General features: G+C 30.3%; 1 protein-coding gene and 1 long non-coding RNA gene across 2 annotated transcripts; both read right to left on the reverse strand.

The window, feature by feature from the left end:
* Nucleotides 1-303: 303 nt before the first annotated feature.
* LOC100795862 (uncharacterized) lies at nucleotides 304-2601 on the reverse strand. Its single transcript, XR_417242.4, has 3 exons — nucleotides 1261-2601; nucleotides 1052-1151; nucleotides 304-832 (listed from the first exon to the last, which is right to left on the reverse strand). It is a non-coding gene; the product is annotated as an uncharacterized lncRNA (long non-coding RNA).
* A 17048-nt stretch (nucleotides 2602-19649) lies between these two features.
* LOC100796382 (transcription factor RAX2) lies at nucleotides 19650-21844 on the reverse strand. The gene is made up of 3 exons (XM_003539384.4): nucleotides 21432-21844; nucleotides 21109-21238; nucleotides 19650-20736 (listed from the first exon to the last, which is right to left on the reverse strand). The coding sequence occupies exons 1-3, from the start codon at nucleotides 21565-21567 to the stop codon at nucleotides 19980-19982; spliced, it is 1023 nt and encodes a 340-aa protein (XP_003539432.1). The 5' UTR covers nucleotides 21568-21844; the 3' UTR covers nucleotides 19650-19979.
* Nucleotides 21845-27207: the final 5363 nt, after the last annotated feature.

Raw genomic sequence — 27207 nt, forward strand, 5'->3', positions numbered from 1 at the left:
ACGCCTAGAAGCTAGCAACTATAATAGCTACTACTTAGCGCAGCATAGCAGAAAGAAAATGCACAATCTAGAAAATCTGGAGGGTAGTAAAGTCTTAGACAAATCAAACCACCATATAGAGAAGGCGGTGTAACTAAACTTTATATAAGGCCGGATATGATGCTTCAAATCTGAACCAATGTCAGCACAGCACTGAAGTGTGCATTGTTAAATTATTGCATATCCTTCTTTATTTGATGAAATGGTTACTTCTGCAGATTTCTACATCTTTGCAATTATTTTCCAGCTAATTTGGCACAAATATCAACCAATAAAAGACCATTAAAGAGTACTAGAGTCTCTTATTAGGACCTTTGACTTCCTGTGAGAAGTCAAGACATAGGAGTAAAATTGAGTATTCCTTAGTCAAGCAAGTATTGGCTAGTATAGCTCTTAAAATGTGAGAGTAAGTTTAATTCAACTTTAAAAGCTAGCTTTATAGGTAAGGATTGTCTCTCACTTATATATTCTAACTTGTCTTTATTTTTAGCCGATGTAAGACTTGTATTTTTCCCAAAATACAAGTATTTTCAGTGAGCATTTGTTTCCAGCCGGATACAAATTTGATCCACTATGGCAACCAGCATACCTTTTCAGATTTGCTCTGGACTTGCATTCTACTTCAGAATTTATTAAACCCCCAAATGGTTTTGAAAAAAAAAAAATACATCCTGATATCATCATATTTTGGATCTTACTTTCTCAATAAGCTCCCTTTGAAGAATTTTCCCGATGCTGTCTTAGGAACAGCATTGATGAATGTCACTCTTAGTAATCTTTTGAAAGGCGCTACCTGCAAACAAATACAAAAAATGAGTGTCAACTGAACAACACAAAAAGTCGTTTAAATGTGATAAATGACCTGCAGTGAAAACATGCATTTTATTTTTAATCTGTGAACTTTATTTTTAGAAACCCATTTAGTTTGTTCTGTGTCTTAGCAAAGATCAAAGATCTTATAATTTCATGAATGCAAGCCACAAACCAAGCTCGTTGTTTATTTTTCTCTTACCTGCTTAGCAAATTTTTGATCGCCTTCCTCTGTTAGTGAACTATTGGGTGAACGAAAGACATAGGCAACTGGAACCTCGCCAACTTCAGCATCAGGATATCTACAGAATTGAATTCAACTATGAATTCCAAATACTAATAACATGAGTTGTATAAGTATTTCTTTTGTACACATAATTAAATAATGATGATCATGTATGTGAAACTTACGGAATGACAACAGCATCAAGTATTTCAGAGCGAGAAACCAGAAGCCCTTCAAGTTCTGCTGGCGCAACCTAGTTGGAACAATGAGGGAAATAGCAAATAATCCAGTACGGTGAAAACCCTTCGCCAAAAATGTTCATCACCAAGAATAACCAGAAGGTTATAAACACAAATAATTACACAATGCAGAGCAGCAAAAGCATTATGCACCGAAGTTACCAAACTTGACTTTCTAATACAATTTGGGGTTTATGATATATTAATGCACCAAACTACCAAAGTAACAGATTATCTTTCTAAACGGGGAATTTCATTGAGATTTCAGACATGTGCCCATGCATGCATTACGACATGCCAGACAAATTGTGCATTCACCCTTGAAATGACAGTTGGATTTCATACCTGAAAACCTTTATACTAATAACTGCAAACCCATTTCTGCTATACATAAAGCAGCCTAACAAGAACACTATAACAAGATAGTAGTCTGTTTTCAACAAACTAGAGTGTACATTTTAGAATCCAGACCATGTCCTTTTTACTTTTATCATATACAACTAACATGTTTAAGGTCACGACAGAACCAATTTTGTTCTAGTCTGTGCTGCTTCCGAATTTATCCCTACAAGACAATATCAAGCGCCGCTAAACTTAAACTAATCAGTGTTTTATAGACAAGAAAGAGCCAGGGAAATGTATAATTGTATAAAAGCAGAACAGGCAGATTCAAGCACAATATTAAAACATATGTACATAACCTATCCAGCCTTGGAAATAAGTTCCACTGCTAATGGTCAAAGCTCCAAATGCAATAAAATGAGAAACCATTATTACGCTGGCTTCTGAAATTTTCATTCAATGAAGGGCTATGACAACCTCTCCCTCCAAATGCGTGGGAATTGTTCAAGTTTGTCCCACAATTCGTCGACGGTGATAACGAGTTAGGGTTTGGAGTCGTTGGGGGCGAGGAAGAGAACGACGTCGTTTTTCGTCATTCCGAGACGAAGAAGGCCGTGAGCGACTTTAACTGTTAACAACTTGAGCTCCGCGAATGAAAGTGTTTCTGAAGAGTTTGCTGAAAAGATGAGAAACGAGTGAGAGCTTTGGGTCTGAGAGAACTGTATATTCCGTCGGATCCATAACCAGATCTCTGCATTGGAATCGGAATCGGAATCGGAAAAAAGAGAAAAGTGATAACAGATAACGATAACTCGCTTTATATGCTTAATGTTTTTATTCTAACAATCAACTTGTCACGGGGACACAACATCGATGCAGCGCAGAAAGTCATGATTTTATTTTCTTCTTCGAGGTGGTGAACATAGGAGTAGTAGTTCCTAATTCTTCCTAGTAAGAAGAGAAAAAAATTATCTTAAAATAATTATTATTTTGATTTTTTTAATATAATATTAATTATTATTTTTATTGATTTATTATTTTTTTCTTATAAAATTATTATTTTTTCTTAACTTGGGTAAAAAAAATTATTCATAAAAAACTTATTCACCATAATTATTTTAGGACTAAATGAGTACTGTTTAACTCATTTTTGGTTTTTATTTATTTTTTCAACTATGTTATCAATCCTGTTCAGATCGATAAGAACAAAACTACACAAGCTACTACTATGACTAACTTTTTTTTAATTGTAGTGTGTATTAACGAAAAGCGTGGATGTCAACGTGAGAACTGTCTCTACTTTGAAAAGGCTTATATTTTATTCTGTCTATGATTCTAATCTAATAGTACTATTTTTATTTTAAAAAATTAACATTTATGAATGTAATAAATAAATGCATAATAACAAATACATAAATTTAAATATTCATTAACCACATTATTAAAACATAATATTCTTACCGTTTATAGTATTTTTTACTTTAAGTCATGTCAAAGAAGACTTATCCTAAAATTTTACATCAAAGAAGAATTTCTAACTAATAAAGGCATTTGTGATACAATTTGATTTAATTTTTAGATAAAAAAGTTATCCAAATTAAATATAAAATAGAAATACGGTTTAGTTTCCACATAATACTAAATCTGAATTAAATCAATATTTTGTGATTTGATTCAATTCGACTTGATTAGTTTTTCATTTTTTTAATTTATTATTATAATTTAAAATCTATCAACTAAACTTATATAATTATTATGTTATATTATTTTTAAAATGAATTTTATTTTTAAAAATTTTGTTTTCATTTTTAGTCGAAAATTATTATTTTCACTTTTATTTAGCATTCATATAAAATGATATTATCAACTCTTTTCGTAACACAATAGTAATTTGTGTATCACTTTATATTTAATATTATTTTTAAAAAATATTATTACATCATTTTTTAACATATGAAAGTAAAATATACATCTTGAATATAAAGCAAAAGAAAAGTAATAAATTCTTTAATACTCATTATTAATTATTAGAATAAAAATAATATAGTTATAATATATATGCAGCTTGTTCAGTTTGGTTCGATTTTTTATAATAAGATCCAAAAATCCTATCAAACTGCAAGAAGTATACAATTTTTTTGTTTTTGCGATTTTTTATTTGTGATCGGTTTGATAGCTTACAAAACAATTTGGTTATGTGACACCCCGATATGTTACTAAAGTTATTACTTCATTTTAGTTCCAATTAAACTCTTAATTAATTTAATTAATAAATTGTGAGTTAATTTTTTTTGTCACATTGATTAATGGCAACGCAAAGATATGAATAACTAAACATGCATAAACCTATTTTACACAACAGACATCCATATCCTAAGAGTACTAGACGAGATGACATCTACCTCATGCCTATCTAGATATATACATGTCATGAAGTAAAGAGTATCTCAAAGAGGGATACAATCATTAGTGTACCATCTATTGTATATAATACAATAAAAGGAAAATGGAATACAAAGACTCACTACCTAACACTGGCCCGCTAACAAAAAAAAAGTACATAGAGTCATTGCCCATTAAGGGCAATGAGGAGGAAAAGATGGCCCTCCATTGCCAACAGGGCCACCAAACCCGCCACATTCACGACCAAAGCCACGACCACGTCCACATCGAAGAAACAAACCCCCATAATCACGAGCATCACTAGTCCTATGTGGAATCACATATGGGGGTATGTCCAAGAGTACGCATCATTTCCTCGAATGTCACGATAATTCAAGGGGATGGGTCATCACAACAGTACCATCGGGAACATAACGTATCAAAAGTAACTCGTCATAACAAAAGCCGACACATCAAGAAGAAACATCCATCCTTGCTTAGGGCCTTGGATGGTAGGGCGTAGCTCCACAGAGAAAAGTTCCCGCCATCTGCTCATGTGAACGCCACAATCATTGTAGTCACACACACATACAAACAATGCAAGGATAAGCTAACCAATAGATAAAACATATATATATATAAGAAAAATTCATGCAACATATTAATTTAAGAAATTCTCATATTAAAGAAATAAGAAAACATATTTTTACAAGTCAAACAACAAATACAAGCTTAGTTTTGAAATTCAATAATTATTTAACACCTTTTAATTTTTCCCTCTCACACCAACTTAAATCATTATTGTTTATGGTGGTTAAAGATTTTAACTCTTTCTCTCTCAGAGGAACTTATAAATTATTACATCTTTCATTATAACTTTTTATAAGGACATAAAACAAAGCTTACCCTTTCATAGGGTCAATAGGCAATATTGTACAGTTTTATCCAAAGAAAAACATGTCCTCTCAGGAGGACTTTGTGGATATGCCAAATCAATGGTACCATCGGAGAACGACATGTTCTTTCACAAAACTAGCTCCACTCATCAGGACTCTACGAAGCATCCAGAAAAATGGTTGTTCTGAAGGGCAGCATGTCCTTTGACCAGACAAGGTCTACTCAATAGGACTCTACGAAACACCGACAAGAATTTTGGAGAGCGACATGTCCTTTCATTGTACAAGATCCTCTCACTGGAACTCTACGAAATCCCTAAATGAATTTTCAGAGGGTGACAAGTCCTTTCATAGGACAAGGTCCTCTCAACAAGACTATAGGGAAACCCCACGTCTCTTCAATATCTTAAAATCTTAAAGTTTCAATTTTCACTTCTTCTTATTTATAAGATAATAACATCATCATATACTCATCAAATTCATAACCCATCAACAACATCATAACTTTCATACAATTTACACAATTATTAAGTCAATGATGTATTTTATTCATAAGGACTTATAGTTATGTTAAGTTTATTATGATATCTATTATATTCAGCAAGAACACATTTCAATTTACTCACATACATATATAAATCAAGTTTGAAAATCATTTACATCAAAATACTCAATTCTATTTATAGAACTATGCAAATTCATTTTGAAATTTACTTTGCAATAACAGCTGAAAGGTATTAACATTTTATACCTTAAATAATTTTCATTTAGATCCTGCTATACCTTGATGGAAATATAATTAAGCCTATTTTCAGAATAGAAAAATTTACTTATCAAACAAAAATCTACAAAAATTAGATAGTTTCACAATATTGACAAACAAAAGTTAGATTGTTTCACAATATTGACAAACAAAACAACCAACAAGATTAGTGTATAATTCTAATTCTTTGAAATATTTATGCAACTAATTTTATATCACACTAAAGATAAATGAGTCTAGGTTTTAAATTCTTTGGAATCACTCAAAAACATAAGATACACTATTTTAAACCATTTTTCTTTTATAAATAGTTTGAGAAGTCAATGCAAGCTAAAATCATTTCACATCAAGCATATAAAAATTATATACAATTTAAAACTTATTGAAAATAATCATATTTTATATTTAAAGAAATCTTAAGATGTGTAGTTTTTAAATATAATCAAACTCGTTCCAAAATGCAAATCATGCAACATAACTCAGTCAACATTTTTCCAGCAACAGGACCAACTTGCACAGAGTATAAATCACTCATTTCTCAGTGTTTTAACATGAATATTGAGTCCTTTCAATATTGTTTTGAGTCAACTTTCCAATGAGACAAAAATCAACAAAAAAAGATAACTAGAACTCAAGTTATGCATATTTCTTCAACACATGTTCAGTATGAAAATGCTCAAGTAGCATCACTAGTTATCAACAAGCTTTTGTATCAACTCAAAACTCACCAAAATCACAACTTTTCAGCAAAACTCTAATTTACACAATCATTATCATTCAATCCCAATATAGAACATGACATAAACACAAGAAAAAAAATAGATTTCCTTACCAATCTTTAGCACAACCACAAACAATGAGGTTTTTGAGAACTTTTTCTTCCAAGCTTACACCTTTACCATTTTCCACCACCAAAAATAAATTTTGAACCCACCAAGATTACAAAGTGAGAATAAATTGAAACGAAGAAATGAAAGAAAAAATGAAAAAAATAAAGAAGGAAGGAAAAGTGAAGAAGAAATGGAAAAATAAAAAATGAACCACTTTGACCTTTGCTATGAGTTTTTCTTCCAAAAACTTAGGAAACAAGTAGGAAATGAAAAAAAAAATGAGAGAGGCTTAGACATTACAATGGTTATGAAGTAGCTAATTAGTGTGTGAGTTTTTTTATTATTATTTGACTTGGGTAAGACTTGTAATAGTAAAATAAAAAGATAAGGATAAGTGTAAATACTTTTGTAGGAAAAAGAAAAATAAGTTAGCTTTTCTTCCAAGGAAATGTGATGTACAAGACCAAGCATAAAAAGGAAAATCAGATCCGAATTTGTGGCTTCATATATTTGTGTACTTGCAAAGTCATCATTTACAATTACACTAACATTCGTGATTTTTTAAATGCAATAAATTTTTAGAACGAGAATTGACATTTATTCAACCGTAGGTTTAGAGATCAATGGGCTATAGAATCTGTGAAAGACAATTTCATAGGCCTAAATTTGAAGAAAGTTAAGAAGACCTTTAGTCTGAAGCCCACAAGTAACTTATCGATACTATATATAAATAGATCTAAGGGTTATTCTTCCTGCACCCAACATAACTTCTTCTACTCCCAGCAAATGTAGTGAAAAGATCAAATTACCCTCCAATTAAAAATCAATTAAACCATCCCTCCCCTCACCAATCACTCACGCCATTGGCACCTTCTTCTCCTCTCTATTGCGCTACGACACCAAACACCATTAACGTCTCCTTCCCCTCCCTGCTGTGCCGCAAGTTCATCCCTCCACCCATCGTAATCAACCTACATTCTTCCATTCTATCGTGTGTCCTCACCATGAGTATCCCTGTCCATACATCTTTGTTTTTTATTGCGTTAAATCATACGGATTACCAATCTGTATTTTTGTTAATTTTAAATAATTTTTTTATTTAATAAATTTATTTATTTAAAAGTCAACGTTTAAATTTTTTTGTTATTTAATTATTTTATAAATAACTATTGTTGTTAATTTTAAATATTTTTTATTTAATTAACTATTTTTGTTTATATCAAATAGTTTTTTTATTTAATAATTTTGTTTATTTAAAAATCAATGTATAATTTTTTTTGTTGTTTAATTATTTTATAAATAACAATTTTAATACTTTTATATATTTAAAATATTTATTTATAAAATATTTAAATAACAAAAATTCCAAATTTTTATAATGTATATATTTTAAATTTTAGTTAAAAAAGGTAATATTGTATATGAAATTTTTTTTATTGATATATTTGTGTAATAAATTGATTTATAAATATATAAAATTATTAAAATAATTATTCATAAAATAATTAAAAAATTTATTTATGAATTATTAAATAGTATTTTATAACATTTTTAAAATAAAATTGTAGTTTGATTTTGATGATATATTTTAGTTTGCTAGATTGATCATTTAATGTTAATTGAAATTTTTGTAATTACGTTTGTTAAAATATACTACATTTAATAATATAGTAGGATTTTAGAAGATTTATTTGTGAATTTGTTAGTTAGTTTTTGAGTAATAGTGAAAAAAAAATTGTTATGAAATATGAAACTCAACTATTATTGAACGATCACATTAATTGATATCAATGTGCAAATTTGTAGATTATAGTTAGAATCAGAGGATTGTGTCGGATTTTAGGTAGAGTTTTAGGAAGAGCCTTAGGAAGACATGTTGCTGGTGATAAGGAAGAAGCCCATCAGCGTTGAAGGCCGAGAACATCGGCACGTAGACAATGGGTAGCTACAACTGTTGTTGTGGATGTTGAGCATGTGGATCATGCTGCTGACGAGGTTCATGAGGAGCCTCGGGAGCCAGTTACGAATCATGTAGGTGCTGATACAAAGGGTTTTCTAGGCGGATCCCATGATACATCAATGTTGACGTCATATGTTGATCATGTAATAGCCAAGTTTGGGCACGAGAGATAATTATTTGTTTAATTATATCATATTTGAACAACTATTTATCATTTTAATTTACCTAATTAATTTTAATTATTTGCATAAATGTATTGAGTTGAATTTGACCTTTTATGGGAGGAAGGTAAAGAAATTTGGAAGGTTTGCACCTGAGATTGAAGGAATAATGGCTACTACAGGATTAAGTTATCTGATTACATGTTCGTTGGAGAATGGTGACAAGGGACTTTTATCTACTTTTGTTGAGAGGTGGCACAAGGAAATTAGTAGTTTCCATCTACCGATAGGAGAGCTGACTATAACCCTCGATGATGTGACATCCTTATTATATCTTCCCATTACAAGTGCCTTCCATACCTTTTATGGTATTGATGTAGAGGAAGTTATTGACTTGTTAGTTGAGTTGCTTGAAGTCAGTAGACAAAAAGAAAAAGATGAGATTGAGCAATGTAGAGGGGCATATGTTCGCCTAGCCTGGCTGCGAGACGTTTATCGTAGCAAATGTGACACAAGACAGTGAACCCTAGTATATTTATTGCATCTAGTAGGTTACACACTCTTTGCTAACAAGAGTGTCATACACATCAATGTGGTATTCTTGGACGCATTGCGTGACCTCAGCCAATTTGAAGGCTATTCATGGGGAGTGGCTGCACTAGTCCATATGTATGACAATCTGAATGTTGCGTTCAAGCATATGATAAAACATATTGCAGGATATATCACTCTGTTATAGGTAATTATAATGATTTTTATCATTGTTATATGTTTTAAACTTTTTATGTACTATTGATTAGAATTTTTATTTGTGTGCAGTCTTGGATCTACAAACAGTTCCCTACAATTGTGTCTATTATTTATGATTAGAATTACCATGAGAGGAAATCACGTGTTTGTCACTAGAAGGGTGGAAAGGCATTACCAATGACGACCTATCGTAAGCGCTTGGATAGGTTGACTCCAGATGTTATGTGTTGGATACCTTATGGCGACCATCATGCATTCAGAGAATTTGAGTTCATTTTATTATTTTCTGGACATTGTTTAATCTTTTTTTTTTATTGGATTGACTATGTATATCATCACTATGGTTTTCATTTTCATTTATGTAGTATTTCAATATTATGTTCTTCGGCTAAATAGATTATGTTAAACCCTAAACCCCTAAACCATAAACCCTAAACCCTAAAATAAGTAATTAAAATATTAACTTATAAATTAAAAGTTGTTTAATGTCCTGTATCTATGAATCCTTAATCATACTAGAAAAATACAAATACATTGTTATTTGCTTTTGCTTTGTCTATAAGTCTATTTCTTTATCATACTTTTTTATTAAAAAAAATTGGTACACGTACCATACTTGGTAAGTGATAAAATTGTATTAGTTTTTGCTTGAAAACTTAGAGCACTTACTCTTTCTTTTATCTTTGGTAAACCTTCCTTTTTTTTTTAATATGAATATTTCAACAACTCAATGATACTTCAAAATTAATTATATGAACGTCCATTCAAAGACACATTAATTACCACATTACATGCATTATCCATGTTGTCACAACTATGTAAGTTACAAACATTGTCCAAACAAAAACAAAAGGTTTAATCTTCTCCTAAATCAAGATATTGTGTGGTCAACCTCATGTAATTAGTATACTAGTGCAGACTAATATAAGGAGTAGGCCACTGTTTTGCTTGATAATGACTATGTGTTGACCATAACAAAGCTGTTGGCAGCAATGAACAACCATCTCTTAGAAATACTTGTTAGAAAGATAAATACACATTCAAATCTTCATAACACATGTTATAATAAAAATTTTAACAAATAGGATGGTCATTGTTATACCTAAACAAAATGATTGTCATACACATGACCAATACATGTAATGCGATGAACAAAACTATCCTTGGTGGTTGACTTTTAAGAGAGAAAAACGTCATGCTTTGTTGGAGAGAAAAAGAAACAAGGATGACGTTATACCTTGATGCAATCACATAACCCATATTGGTAATATTCATCCATGGTTACCTACATGTAATAATTTCAATCAGTATTATTAAAAAAAATATTTATCCATGAATATGTAACAAAAAACTTATATACCATGGATAATCCATCAACAAGTAGCAATTGCTTTAACTCCTTTTATTCGTCTATGCCACCAAGCAAGTGTATATACTCATCAGACCATTGTGCAAATTCTTTCAGCAAATGATTACGAACCAAAGACCATGAATCTTTGCCTATACCTAATAAGGCAACAATTACACAATATCCACAATTAGCATCAGTTTTGACATCGACAATGTTTTTAATGAAATCATAAATACATGGATGAAATTGATCCAACATTGGCATCTTCCTCTTCGGTTTTGTTTGTTCAGATGATGATGCAGAATATTTTAGTGTGGAATTGCTATTTTGCATCGAATGTAATGCATCCACATACTCTTAGTATGACAGATCACACTTCGTTGATCTTTGTTGTTTGGTCATATGTTTCTTTTGAGCACCTTTTTCATTTACCTTTTTAGGAGGAGCACACATAGAATTTAGATTAGGGTAGACAATTTCTCGAAGTTTACTCTTTAAAGTCACTTTTCCACATACATCAAGCTATTCAAACCACTTGGATATGACTTCCATCTCTTCAATTATGCAAACTTCGAACTCAGATAAACCTTGGTCTGAAAAACTTAGCCTCCACCAAAACATATGGATTGTGTCAAGTGGTATGCTACCAAGAACATATCTAGCTAGCTCATATACACATGGAAGACCATGAGTAATTCTCATTATACATGCATAACGAGAACTGTTAATGCCAACATGATTCACTCGCACATACTTAACAACAATTTGGTTTAACGTATACTTTGATACCATGCCAATTAGTCTCTTGTATAAGGTGACTTTAAAAATATGTTCGACCACATGTGTGCTTGTCCCAAAAGATGCCTCAATTTCAGTGTGTTGCAGAGTAATCATGTTGTTCATGACTTTCCAAACACTACATAGGTCTTCAAGGCTATTCTGCAGTAGCCTCTTTAAGGGCCAATGCGCAAACTCAACCCTACATTTCAAAAACACAAACAAATATTTTTATCCATTGATGTGTTGTTATTAAAACCAATATACATTTATAATTTTCATACCTGTTAGTTGTTATGCTTCCTAGATGCATCACCTTATTCCCAAGCTTTAACAAATTTTTGCTTATTGGGAATCAATCATGTTTGTTTGACATAATCAACAAATATTGGTCATGGTGAGCAAACAATTTCAAACTTCATAAGCCAGTTATCGAACTCTAGCTCAGAAGGACAATCCACCAAACTATGTCATGCTTCCATGACATAATCTCATGCACTATTTTAACCCACAAGAGTTTTACATTTTGCCTTCACATTTTTATCAATATGAAATCGACACAAGAAGTTAGTTTCCTCAAGGAAAACAATTTTCACTAAATTCATTAATGTTGAATCTTTGTCTGTAACAATAACTTGAGGGATTACATCATGTCTCAGAAAATACCTTGAAACTGTTCTAGAGTCCAAACAACATTATTTATACGTTCTCCATCCAAATAGGCAAATGCAGTTGAAAATGTCATCTCAGTAGGTGTCATACCCATAATGTCAAGTAAAGGCAGTTTGTATTTATTTGTTTTGTAGATACTATTTATGAGAAATACCAAATTACAAGCATTGCTTAATTTCACTGCATCTCGATGAGTTCAAAATGTATCACATACAACATCTTCATCCTTCAGTCTATACCAATGAATATACTGATCGTGTTTAAGAAGTTTCATTAGTTGTTGCATTTCACTATTACTATCTCTTGTAGAAGAACGATATGCATATCTTGCATTGTATACTTGTTTCATTGTTGTAAAACTGTTGACATTGTGCTCCTTCAAAGTGAGAAGAATATTCTTTGGTTTGATCATTGACTTTGTCATATCACCAATAATAATCTTCTCATCTCAGTCAATTGACCAACATATGCATGTCCAATGAATGACTTAACCAATGCATGATTATGAGTCTCACATATTAACGTCACCATCCACCTTTCACCTCCCAAGATTGGTTTCGCTTGCAACTTAAAGGGACACCCACATTTTTTACTATCAGCCATCGTTCGTACTAAACCTTTCTTGTATGCTTTATATTTTTCACTCCTCTCACAACCAATTAAAACAAAGGAGGTCCTTCCTCTCTTTCTAGTATTTGTGTCTGACCTCATTATCACAACCACAAAACCAATATTATACGCAACAAAGTGAGCCTAATGCAAAATATTATCACGGGTAGCAAACACCTACAAAAAGGATAATACATGTTTAGTCTTCAAGGAACATTCATTTACTTTAACTAAATACAAAATCATATCAATACCTGAGAAGCATTGAAGACATTAGAACAATCAATATTTTCAAACACACCAGGTTCCTCTCTACTGTCTTTATTCATATTAACTTCTTCAGACATTATGTTTTCATATATCCACTAATCTTTGTCCATTTTAACAAAACATTAAAAAAAATTCAATGACAAACTAATGACACCAAACATAATTCTAATTATTCATAAATAAATCTATTTATTTTAAAAAACTTCCATGTTAAAATTTATTTTAAAATCTTCTACACTAGATAATTATGTAGATATATCAATAAATATGTTTTTTAACATATACTATCACACAATTTTTTTTTTTACTGCATATACTAATATATTATATTGAAAGTGATAAGCATATATATGAAAATTTATATCTAAATTTTCATATTTTATACACTTGCATAAACTAGTTAATGTAATAATATTCATACAAATATATTAAAAAATATAACTAAATTTATAAAAAAAAACATTAAAAATAGATTTATTTAATTTTTAAAAGTTTTTTAGGTTATACGAATTGACAATTTGTATGTTTATTACGAATTGTCAATCTGTATGTTTATTACAGATTGTCAATCCATAGGTTTATTACGGATTCACACAGATCAAAGTTGAAGTTGTAGGCGAAAAAAACTAACCTCTTTTGCCATTATACTGCAACACACACAGCGACAACCATGAATTACGAACGAACCACTGTGACAGTTCACCTCAACCAAACCGGCCACAACACAGAAGGAGGAGCTCAACCAAAAGGAAATGAAAATGAATGATGTATGAAGAAAAAAAAGAACCAACAAGCGAAGAAGAAGTAACAGGGGTAACTTTAGAATTTTTAAAAAATATTGGGTGTAAAAGAATTATGTATGATGTAAGAAGAAAATCCCTAAATCTGAAACTAGACGAAGAAAAAGGCCCAAAACAAGACCCATAACAATATAGGCTATTGCTTCTTGCACTTCTCAATTGCTTCCTGCACTCTCTTTTTTCCTTTCAGAATAATCAATTTAAAATGTAAAATTATATTTTGGAATGTATTTCCTTTTTGTCTTCCAGAATGATCAATCAGGAAGATAAAAAAAATATTTTTAGAAAGAATGTTGGAAGGAACTTGAGAAGTGAAGGAAACAATAACCAACAATATAACATTAAAGTCACGACCTTAGATTGAAAAATTAAATATCAAAAGAAAAGAAAAAAAAAATAAAAATGAATCAGGCTCAAAATAAAAATTAAAAAGGTCGACCATTGATTGAAAATACTTATTGGAGATTTACCCTTGATTTGTTTGTGTTCAAATTATAAAAAAATAAGAAAAAAATTTCAAAATTTTATGTAAATCTCACACCTTTATTATATTATTTTAATTCGAGAGAATTTTTTTTCCTTTTATTTTATTTCACATGATCAAACTCATTCTTAAAAGGAATTTTTAAAGTGGAATGTTTACACGACTTTTAATGAACAATATGTTTACGGGTTATTTGGAGGTTAAAATAGGATACAACAATTATATTATCTTACTTTATTAAGTTATTTAGTGTATTAACATATAATTACTTTATTTTATAAGTTCTCTTATTATGTTGTGTTAGTGTAATTTTTATACCATGAGAAAAGTTTATTAAGAAGTCACTCATAAAGAGTGCATCAGGTGAGAGTTTTTATTAGAAAGAGTTAGAAGAGCGAGTCATGACTATGAAATTAAGTCATGAAACATTAAGGTTAAAACATAAAAGTTACGTACTTTTTTAAGTGACCATGTGAGTATTAAATATTTTTAATTCTAATTATATCTTGTTAATCAATTTTACTTACGAGTTAGTCCTTGACTCGAGTTAGCTCCACAACAAGATACTATTATATTAACGTTTGCCTAAAACCTAGAGGCTACAGGTTGTGCATTAATTATAGTTTTTGCAATCTCAGGGCAGATCGAATGTGTCTTCTTCTGCATGTTAATCAAAGGAGTCAAGCTAGGTTTTCATTCAACAATACCAACAACAACAGAAAAATAAAAGAGTCGATCAAGGTTTTGTGAGGTGCAGCCAGTCCCGAGAAAAATGATTATGAGAGGTGACAAGTTGAAAATCAAAAGGAACCTTTTGCTCTCAGCTGTGCAGAATCAAAGTCAATCCAACAGCAGCTTGACCAAAAGTTTAATGCTCATAGTTTTTAATATTTTAGATACAGTTTATTGGAATAAATTTTGTCTTTTTGAACAATTTTTTTCCTATAAACATTACTAAAAATCAAACCTCTATTAATATACTAAAAAACCTCAATTATTTAATATGCTGAACTTGTTAATCGTTAAGTGTTCATAATAGTGACAACCTTAAACGAATAATATTACCTAGCTACGTACATTATATACATTTTTATACTTTTTATACACTTAATTATATAATCGTCAATGTTAATCAATATATAGTACTAATTAAGGAATTAACAGTAATTTTTATTAATCATTTCACTGTGATTTTTAAATATGAACACCTAAACATTTTTTTTAATAAAAAAAGTTATTTAATAAATTCTTAATCAGTATTACAAAGCCATTAATTAAAAAGATCTTATATTTTTTAATTTATAGGGAGTGTTTTTTTTATATAAATTTTAATTTTTTTTTGCATATTTTTAAATGTAAGAAATTTAATGTTGTTACAGACTTTCAAATACGAGAGATGTAAAACATAAAACTATACCGTACCTCTTTTCAAAGTCTTATATCTGTCTAATTGATAACTTAACCCTGATATAATATATTTCATTTTTTTATAATTAATCTATTTGTTTTATGCAAATTGGTATATTTAATTAAGCTGACGAAGAAGTTTCTGCAGGCAATATGTGGGCAAATCTGCACAAGCTTAGAAATGTGGTCTAACCTGTCGGCAATAAAACTTTCACAGTAAAAGAAATTAATAAATAAAAGATTAATAATTAGTGAACTGTGAAAGTGAAATTGTTGTGGCTAGCTTTTTTCACCTTTGCGTGTGAACGTAATCAACTTATGAGAATCAAAATACTTAATGCTTTGGTTTACTTTATGCTCAAACTTCTTTTTTATTAATTTTCAATTTATATCGTCAATCAATTCAATGTAAGTGAATGTTTTCCACGAGCAATATGAAAGATGACTAGAATAACCACATGATGATGACTATTCCATGGGTCGCAGACAATGGTCAAAATCAGAAACAGAAGACTCCAACAGCTGGATGGTTATGGCCTAAAATTGTAATTAACATAGAATAGATTCTTAAGATGTCAATCCGTTTAGAAAGAAAAGAAGAAAGTAAAAATAATACTTATATATTTCTTGGCAAAATTCTAATTATATTGGCTCTATCCGTTGATAATTGTTACTTTTTTTGTTAATTATCAAGTGAATCAAATTAATTTGAACAATATTTTAAATAATTATTAGTTTCAACTTTAAATAAATAAAATTAAGATTAAATTCTATTATATTAAAATAAATAAAATAAACTACATTTAAGTAAATAATAAGAGTAACAATCAAAATAAAAAACCCATCATATATGTAAATAACAATGTAACTATAATATTAAAATAAAACTACAATATAAAATAAATAAAATCTAAACTCCTAACTCTTGATTGTAATCCTAATCGTGATGAGGTGATGGTGGTAACTGTAGTTGTTGTACTGCAATTGTTCTTGCATCAAGTGTAATATTTCTAACATTTATTGCTCTCATTAATTGCTCGCTCAACTCTTATGAGTCCTCAACTCAACAATCTTTAAAAGATGATATGGCTAGACCTTGTTATTGATAGAAGGATGATATTCTTAGGTAAAATGATTGGTTTGGCCCAATAGGGGACTACGCTTTATTAAACTGACTAACTCATCATTCGGCTCGCTCCATTTTAACTAGCTAAAAAAAGGCTTGCAACAAGTTAGGGTGGAGGGCAAACTTTTATTTTTTTATGGGTAATTATTAATTGTTAATTTGTTAGTTTTTATTAGTAAGTTAAAATTTATGATGGTCTTTTTCTTCTTCTTTTTTTCTTCTTAATCATCTAACTAATTTTATATCTTCTAGGGTAAAGGGCAAACTAGCTTGCTGAGTTAGATTTTTTTTTCATATATAAAAAATAAACTACATTAAAACAATAGAAAATTAGTGATGATTTTCGTTCCTATATTTCATTTTGATGTAAAAGTGGTTTTATATTCGAGACTTGAAATTTTAAATTAGAAGATGATCAATAAACATAATTGTGTTTCTCTAATAGTTTTTTTTTGTTAATATTTAGACAAATTTATTTAAGGAGTTAGATGGAATAATAACGATTTTTGTAGTGCTTTTACCTCAAATTAACATTATTCAAATATATATATATATATATATATATATATATATATATATATATATATATATATATATATATGTTGTTAGCTGAGCTTATTTTTATTTATTAGCTCTTTAAAAGAAAATTATTGAGCTGACTTTCATTTAAGCAAAATTTGTTTTTGTGAAGAAATATTGCCTGCTGAAAAGTGAAAACTTTCTAAAAAATACACCTAATACAGTAAAGGATTATTAGTTCATATAATAATGCAAAAGATGAAGTTTGTAAAAGTATATTGAACATATTGATATTGTATTGGCTGGTATGAATGTGGGGTAGAAATTTATGTCATGCCCACATATATAATGCGTCAATACAATTTTTCCAATCCTGTGTACACTACCACCATGCCATGTTGCCAAGTCCTCCTTGTTTGTTGACAAACTAATAATACCTTCTGAATAAATCCATTTAAAACGTCGGGGTGTTCATATAGAGCCAAACCTTTTGACCTTTACATTTTACTAGAAAAGTAGGCATTTTTCTGATATCATGTCAAAAGAAATTAAAATTTTAGGTTTAGAGTTTATGAAATGTACCATAATTTAACGACTGCCCGGAGGATTGCAATTAATTTTAAAATCAAATACGTTTAAATGAGATATAAGTAAATCAATTTTCCAGTAAAAATATTTTATTTTAATGCTAATTGGAAATTTATGAGAGATATTAAATGATAGCAAATAAATATGAAGAATGTATCTATATATCTTAGAAAGAAAGAGAAATTTCAACTAACGAAGGAATTTTAAAACCAGGTACATGAAGTATCTGTAATTTTTTAAGTTGATCATATATATCTTAAGACTTTTTTCTTTATTGGAGATAAAAATTTGTTATTCTTATTAGGTTAACTTTGAATCTATGCATTTAATATGAATATAGTACACTGTTTCTAATTTCTCTGTAGAAAAGTTGTTTAGCATCCTATTCTAGCATATATTTTGGCGTTTTCTAATGTTTATAGATGAAACTTTTATTTATTTATTTTGAATAATTACTTCTATTAAAAGTCTATATCTTGTTATATTTTTGTTTTATTTTGTACTTATTGACTAGATTAATAATTATTTTTATTAAATATTTTTAATTCAATATATATTAATTAAAACTAACTTCTCGTCTTAGCTTTTAGTTAATTGTCAATTTTCAGTTAACTTATTTTTAAATTTTGTTGCTTTTAAGTTAATTTCTAATTTTTTTTAATTTAAAATTTCTACTTAATTTAATTAATTATTTTGATAAAAATTATTTCAATAACTTACAGTATTTTAATTTTTTTTTTGAAACGCTGCTTATAACAGTATATCATGATTCTACATGACAAAGAAGCAAATCTACACGCAATATTTTCCAACTAATTCACGTATATATATGTGTTTGTTTGTTCATCCGTTATAATTATCAACAATAGCATATGTTTCCCACAAACTTATATATAAAAGATTCAAGATAAGTTAGATGGTTTTTCCCTTCTTAAAATGATTTAAAAAATGTTGTAAATTAAAATATATGACTGAGATTGTGTTTAATAATTTATGTTATTCTTCCACAGCTTGAATTCTAACTCTTTCACACAAAACAACAAAATTTCGCCACCATCATACTCTTTCTTTTTAGGCCATGATTGCTTTTTTGTTTATTAGTTTAAGATAATGGAGGTTTGTTGTAAACAAGCTTCCATTTTGACTTCCGACCTAGCTAGTATATATACAAAAGATTCTTCATCTGGGTGCTTAACTAAATATATATGTATTTCTGACAAATCACACATTAGTATCAAAATCAATGATAGTGGTACAGAAGTTCGAGTACAACAGTTGAAATTTAATAAGAGGTTTGCAAATTCATAACTCAAAATTAGAGAAAACAAAAATCTTATCAAAAGGGACAATCTCATTCAGTCATTCGAGTCAGTCCAAAACGAATATTAATTTTCACCTTTAACTAATACACAGAACAGAATAGGAATAATAGCATATACTAGTATCAATTAATTTACTTTCAAGTTCAAGAAGTTTGTAATCAATAATGCATGCAAATATCCCCTGGATTGGTACCTTATTATTTTTATTTTTTTTACTTAGTGCTTTGTTAATAAGATGTGTAAACGTAGAGTTTCAATACGAATTCAAATAAAAATTAAGTATTTAATGTTTTAAAAATATTCAAAATAATATTTGAACAAAGTTCTTTTTGAATTTAAATTAAAGCCTTGTTTTCTGGTGTTGATAACATTGATGTCTGATTGGGGGATTGCACTTGCACCGAGAGAATACTTAGAAAAAATCTAACATCATCGTCATCAAATCATCACTTCCTAGGGGATATACACAAAAATATAAAGAAGCTTTTACCATGTACTGTCAAAATAAGAATTATCTCATTTCATTAAAGAACACAACACAGAACTCCACACAACCTCAAAGTCTTTTCTGAATCTTCCCAATCCCATGCTTCTCACTGATCATATCTCTCTGATATCACTTGCAGTAGTCAGTTCATTCATCAGTTGCACTCAGTTCAGTTGCAGTAGTTGTAGTACACACCCTTCTCCTCCGTCTTGTTTTCATCAACACTCAAGTACCCATTATTACTATTACTACTGCTGTTGCTACAAATTAGGTTCTTAATGACCTCAAGATCATAATCCAATGCTGTTTGTTGAGTCTGAAAAATGTACCCGTTTGGCCTCTGTGTCCATTGGTTCACATATTCTTCACCTCCATCATGATTAATGTTCATGAATTTGTTCATGTTCTGATGATCTCCAAACATGAAATTCTGAAACCCCATGTCTTCTTGTTTGATCTCTCTGCCAAGGCTAACCTGACTGCAGCTTCCATCAGAGGAGCTGCAACTTGTTTCACTACCAAACACAAGCATGGAACTGTCTGTGATGGGGTAATACTGCCTGGGACTAACACTGACCAAGGGCTCTTGGTGTTGGTAAAAAGAGAGAGAGTTGGAGGTTGTTGTTGTGTTTGTGTAATTACTTGAAGGAGCAGAAATTGGTTCAAGGCATGTGAAAGATGAGGTTGGTGCTGGGATGTAATAATGATGAGAGGAGTTGTAGTAGTAGTCCCTATATTGTGAAGAGGATAGCGATGAGTGAGAAGGAAATGATGAAGGGTTTTGAGAGGAGAATTGTTGATAGGGTGCTATTCTTTGATGAGATGAAGGAAGCAACCCCATGAGTTTCCTCTTAAGTTTGGTGTTCCAATAGTTCTTGATATCATTGTCAGTCCTGCCTGGCAACTGAGCAGCTATAATTGACCACCTACAATATCATCATGAAAAAAAAATGATTTATAAATCAATGCCTTCATTTACCCAACAACATCTATGAGTGCATGTTGTGGCTAGATCTAAACTTGGCATCCAAGATGAAGACCAGCTTCCCAAATCTAGACAAATTCTAGATGACTACAGAGTTTTCTCAAATTGTCAAATCCCTAATTGTGTGTGTTTTTTTATTTCCTATTTTACTTACCCCTTTTGTGATTGTAGAAACAAGGCAAAAAAGAATGTCCAATATATCTCAATATTCTGGATCTGGAAGGGAATAATTATTTTTAGATTTGTTAAGTACAGTTTCGTGGGTCTAGCTATGCATATATAGTGCACAAAAATGGGTAGCAATAACTAGTACCTGCTTCCAATATTAGCATAAAGGCTGCAAATGATTCTGTCTTCCTCATCGGAGAATTCCCCGTGCTTAATGTTAGGCCTTAGATAGTTCAGCCATCTCAATCTGCAACTTTTTCCACATCTCTTTAGACCTATAATCATATATCAGAGTCAGAGCATAGAGAGAGAGAGAGAGAGAGAGAGAGAGAGAGAGAGAGAGAGAGAGAAGAATACATGCATATATATGAAAGGAAGCCTAGGTTTAAAGTCTAAAATTTCTAGCATTTTTCATAACATGGTATCTTCTTACGTTGAAGGACGAAGACATGTGAATATATTTCTTACCAGCTTTCTGAGGAAGAGCAATCCAATTCCCTCCAGTGCCATGCTTCTCTATGTAATCCTTCAGCTTTGAGTCTTCTTCTGGTGACCATGGTCCTCTCTTCACATTTGCCTTGTCACAACAAGGAGCTCTTCCCATTTTCTCTCTTTCTCTATCAAACAACAACTCTAGAAAACTTCTTAACCTCTCTCACGATCCGAATGAAACTTCTTAACCCTCTCACTTTTCTAATGAAACTCTGGTGGGGACTGCTTGGCCTTATAACAAGAGACCTAGCTTTTCAACAGTTGAAATATTGTTATTTTATTATGTATCAGAGAGAAACAAAACTGAAATGAAAAAGCATGGATAGGACGTTTTGATATGTACGAAATAATTTAATTTATTACTATTATTCTAATGTGGATTCATTCTGATTTCTGAGGGAGAACTTTCTAATCTTCAATCCAGGCCAAGCCATATAACACTACCACTCGTCACAAATTTAATTTCTTCATTTTTCTTCTAAAATAATTAATCACAATTCACAAGACAAAAGTGTCCAAAGTTTATCATATAGAAAGAAACATAACCCAACAGGCTTATTTGTAAGTGATGGTTACAGCTACCAGATTTGTGACTCTATCCAAACAAAAGGACCAAAATGGGGAATTAATTGGCCTGATTTTCTTCGTTATAGTGCGGTGGCTTAATATTTAATTGTTACTTCTTAATTAATGCATTGACACTCTGCCAAAAGTAAAACATTACGAGTATAAAAGACAGGAAGAAAAAACTTGAAAAGGTGCACGCAATTTATAAAAATACTTTGCACTATAGTAGTAGTTTAATTAAATCTCCATCTAACTGGCGGACATGTGTGATAAGGGAGCACCTGAATATTCAAGATATTAATGGACTTAATTATATAGTATCAATGTATTATTTATGTTGTCAGAAAATCATTGTGTAGCAGTAGGTGTATCTTTTGGAACTGCACACGACCACGTCGTTAAACTTTACAGCTAAAGAACCAAAAAAAAAATGAAATATAGCTGGATGTTCATTTGTAGATGCTAAATTACATAACTCTGTTATACATAAGTAGTTGTCTCTGCTTACACTCTTTCCCTAGCTAACAAACATTTGTAGATGCTAAATTAAATAACTTTGTGATGCATAACTGCTGAGGAACTAGTTAGCAATACACTTTTTGAACGCATTTTCTACTTTTAATTGAAATTTGTTAGAAATTAATTATATATTTTGTCAGTTTCATTTCTTTATTTAAAAAGTCGTTTTCTTAATTTTTTTGTTTCTTATAAATTTTAATTAATAATAGCATGTTAAATATTGGTAGTCATTTTCTTATCCACTATGCAAAATTATATCTATAATGGTGAGTGATGAGAATATTGATGACTATGTTTCATATCTGATAGGGTCCTATATATGGATCAGATTCGTTGCCCTTAAATTCATCTGGTCGTGTGTTGTGTTTAGAATGACTAATTAATTAAATCAGTGCAATTGTATAGCTTTTCCAAATTTAATGCTGATACATGATAGTTGTTACCGGCAGCATATATAGTGAAAAATAATTCTCACGAATCTGTGTTGTCACACTATAATAACATTCCTACTATAGGGAGTCTTGTGTTGCTTGACGACATATAAGAATGGAGAAGAGACCTAGGTCTCTCTGCAAAGGTCCTATTCGATTTCGTAGATCATACATGATGATATTCCCATATAGTATATATAGTACTCTTGGTTCTTTTCCTTTTATTTATTACTTCTTCCGATATCTTTTTCTTCGATCTATATCGTAGATGAACATCCCTATATATATGTACTTCGAGGGAGGAAGGAAGCTATTCAATGGCTTTACAATTCGGCTAGCTCTACTTGATATTTGAAAGATTTTGACTTTCGTAATAATATGCGATGAGATTTGTCCTTCCTCAATTTTCAAACGATCAGTGTATGCGAAATTAAATCGTAGTCCTTAAATTTAATATGAGAGAAGTTTAATTATATATGCAAATGGAATTTTATCACATTAATTATGAGTTTTAAGGCTAACAATTTTTTTAATTTTCATCTTATATTTTGAAAACAATTTAAACAAAGCCTACCTATTAATGCTGTTACATAGTTTGATTTATTTAATTAATTCAGTTGTCATTGCTAACGTATGCATGCTTTTGCTGCCAGCTAACTACACAGTATTCGGTTCTCATCATCTCCTTATGGTAATTTTAATATACGGTATTAGCAGCATTAAATAGGTGATGCACCAGTTTTTTTTTTTTTTAAGCACAGGTGATGCACGTGTTTAAGTATTCAATCTGGTTCTATAGATAAATAAGCATAATGATTTCTGTACATGTCTTCTTTTACAACTCTTTATCTCCTCTAATTTTATTTTTTCTTCTATTATCATCATATATTACTCATCTCTCGTGTTTTTGCATCTCTCTCCGTAAGGTTAATAGAGCTTTACAACCATCAATATTTTATATATATAAAAATAACTTAATAAAATGAGTGTTTAAGGCTTATTCTTTAAATACGTATCCAGAGACATGCGTGCCGACTTTTAGTTCTTGATCTCGTTGTCACAGTCTGATTGGTGAGAAAATGAGACATAGAGACCAATTTCTGCTAATTAAAAATCATATATGAGTTAGAAGATTTTTTTACGGTGTATGTGCAGAAGATTTTTTTTTATTGTAATTAAATTTATCTCATTGAGAAAACAAGATTTCAATCATGAATTAAAGTAATGTTAATAGTAATTGTTTCCTCATATATGGGTTTACGTTGTCCCTTTGTGTTAAATTGTTTTAGTTGAACCAATGAATGGAGACAAGGAAAGTCTCTTCGTGTAAAAGAAGAAAATATGTAGTGGCAGCAATAAAGTAAACTTTATACTTTATATTGATTAAAACAAACTAATCTTCGTCGGTAGGCAGGGATCTAGGAAGATACGTTGGCTTTAGTTTATAGTCCACGCTTTTTGTAATTTGCTATAGCTATATATAATACCTGGATCTTTGTTCTCATCACTTTCTGGTTGGATCAATGTACCACTGTATATAGTGCTTAAAACAGTATCACTAATCTTTGACCATTATCTCCATGCGAAAGAAACGTTCCACCATCCAAATAATCAACAACATATACAAAATCCAAAGTCACTCCATTCCCGCGCACACTCAACCCTTTTTCTCTTTTCACTTTTGTTTAACTATTTACTTTTGCACTTGGGCTAAAAAGTTTATCCAATTTTTAAAATGAAAATGTTAAGAAAGAGGGTGATATATATACTTTTATACATAATAGTAATAGACTTATTGATCAGGAAAACATATGTATAGCTATGTCTATGAGATTTAGGGGCTACATGAATATGAATCCGACTAAATCTCTTGCTTGTGTACCCAAAATATTTCAGTAGTCCTGTGATATAATAATGTGATGGTGATGCTGTATAAAGTTGTGACATGCAGTTCCAAAAGCAGCAGCATCAATCTGGTGGCAGGATATGAGACAGAGTAGTATATAGAATAAATATTCTTGAATAAGGTAGCATCGGAACGTTGGATGCATAAGATGATGTGACGAAAAGCCAAGATAGTCAAATTTTATAGTTGCTAATTGTACTTGTAATTTCAAATATTAACTCAAGCTTCAAATTAAAGATTGTATATTTTCAAATGACTGAATGATCAGAATCCGAAATTGTGAATGGAAGGTTTTCTTAGGCAACCGAATATATAGATCTACATGTTTAACATTCGCGGACCAACAGCATTAATAGCTTAGTCTTGGGTAAATAGAGGTAGAAAACTTGCCATAATTAACCACAGCAATTTTAAAAGTTGAACATATTTTCTTGACATGGTATTCAAATCTATTCTTCCACATACCCTTTTGAATTTATCTTTAGACATGAAAATGCAAGCAATTAATTTGCTTCAACAATGCAATGTAATGCTAAACTTCATTGTGCAGTATTCCAGATTGGACCTTTTTCCAGACTCAATCGACCCATGAGTACAAACCCTTAGGTTAATAGGTTATTGATCCGACAAGCTCTAATGACATTTGATCTCGTCAGAGAACCTTTGTGTCGCTAAAGTCATTAAGATCTAGCCTATATATCTTAGACTGCGGTTGATATATATCCTCAACTTTCACTTTGGTTCGCCAAATAAATCTCACGTAAACAAACATTATATATGATTTATGAGAACAATTTAATTGCCTTTAAGAAGTAATTTCTTCTAAGAAATTTCTAAGCATTTTACTCATCACATCTTGCTGAGCCTTATCACACCAAGTATTAGTATTTTAAGATGATAAAATCAATCAGAGTGATTAATCTTGGAATATAGTACTGTATTAGACATCTTACGACTTCCACCAATATATTTTAAACTAATTATGGTTGAAAATGACGGCCAACACATTAAGGTTTGTAATTACCGCAAATCTTAGCCTATAAATATTAGGACTTTCTTCTCATATAAACAAAAATTGACAGTGTCTAATATCATGGTAAAATAATATCATTTACAAGCTGGTACATAAAAGTTGAAGTGTTAGGATTACTTACATTAATATAATCTTTATCCAACAAAAGTTAAACTGTACTGTTACTATAAATTTTGAAGGTCTATAATAACAATATACTCCACATATACTAGCATTTAATATATTCATAGTATATGTATCAATAGTTTGCGCTAGCTGACAGAATTATTTATCAGTGTTTCTTTTGGATCGGCCAAAATATATTATATAAGTAGAAATAAAACTCAGTACAAGTAATACTGATGAGAGAGATCAGAGAACAAAAGGAGATCACCCAACCACTCTGGTTAATCCCTATTTAGTTCAGAACAAAGAAAATATGGATTAACCAGAGCAACAACAAGGCCATCTCCAATCAACAAGTAAATAATATACAAGCTAGTCCCATTAACAGTGTAATATACAGTATTTTTAGTATAAATTCACAATATTAATAGTTCATTTTTCGTTTAAGAAAGACTAGACTAACGTAGACTAATTAAATTTCAAATCATTAATTAGTAAATGATAACTATTTTGTAATCCTCCGATTTAGGGTATTAATTAATTCTATTCTCATGTTAGTATTTTACTAACTCAACGCTTCAATCGTGAAAATGTCTTTTGTATTATTTTATTTTCCACTTTCGAGTTGAAAAACACAATGGGCCATCATCGGTCGAAATCGTTAATGATCAATTAATGATATTGATAAAAAAAAAAATTCAAGCTAATTATTTGAATAATTAAAGGACTGGTGTCATATATATAGTAGTCATTGACTCTCAAATAGCAGATATGCACACCAACTTTTCTCAATGCTTGGCAAACTAAGCTGGGAAAAGGATTTACAGCCTGTGAATTGTGATCGCCTAAATGCATTAATATAGTAATATTAATTAATACCAATTAATGTACAAAATTTAAGTATAACATTTTAGATATATATGACCCTTCAATCAAAATTAGTAGAATTTTTCTTGGTCGATACGAAATTAACATTAAAAGTTAATTAGAATGATTTCAAAAGTTTGCTTTATATTGCGCATACATAATTTGTTCTCAACTAAAAGCATTAATAATGAAACGAAATTAACATTAAAAGTTAATTAGAATGATTTCAAAAGCTAATTACTTGTCTAACTTTTCGTCCACTTGTATCCTCTTGTTGTGTGTCTTTAATTTAAAATACAATGCTGATTGATATTACATTAATTA

The sequence above is a fragment of the Glycine max genome, chromosome 12 (genome assembly GCF_000004515.6).
Source record: "Glycine max cultivar Williams 82 chromosome 12, Glycine_max_v4.0, whole genome shotgun sequence".
Classification (NCBI taxonomy): domain Eukaryota; kingdom Viridiplantae; phylum Streptophyta; class Magnoliopsida; order Fabales; family Fabaceae; genus Glycine; species Glycine max.

Coding starts and splice junctions, on each gene's coding strand:
- LOC100796382 (XM_003539384.4), bottom strand. CDS start 21,567: ATGGGAAGAGCTCCTTGTTGTGACAAGGCAAATGTGAAGAGAGGACCA. Junction 21,239..21,431: donor TGCTCTTCCTCAGAAAGCTG/GTAAGAAATATA, acceptor ATATGATTATAG/GTCTAAAGAGATGTGGAAAA. Junction 20,737..21,108: donor TATGCTAATATTGGAAGCAG/GTACTAGTTATT, acceptor ATGATATTGTAG/GTGGTCAATTATAGCTGCTC.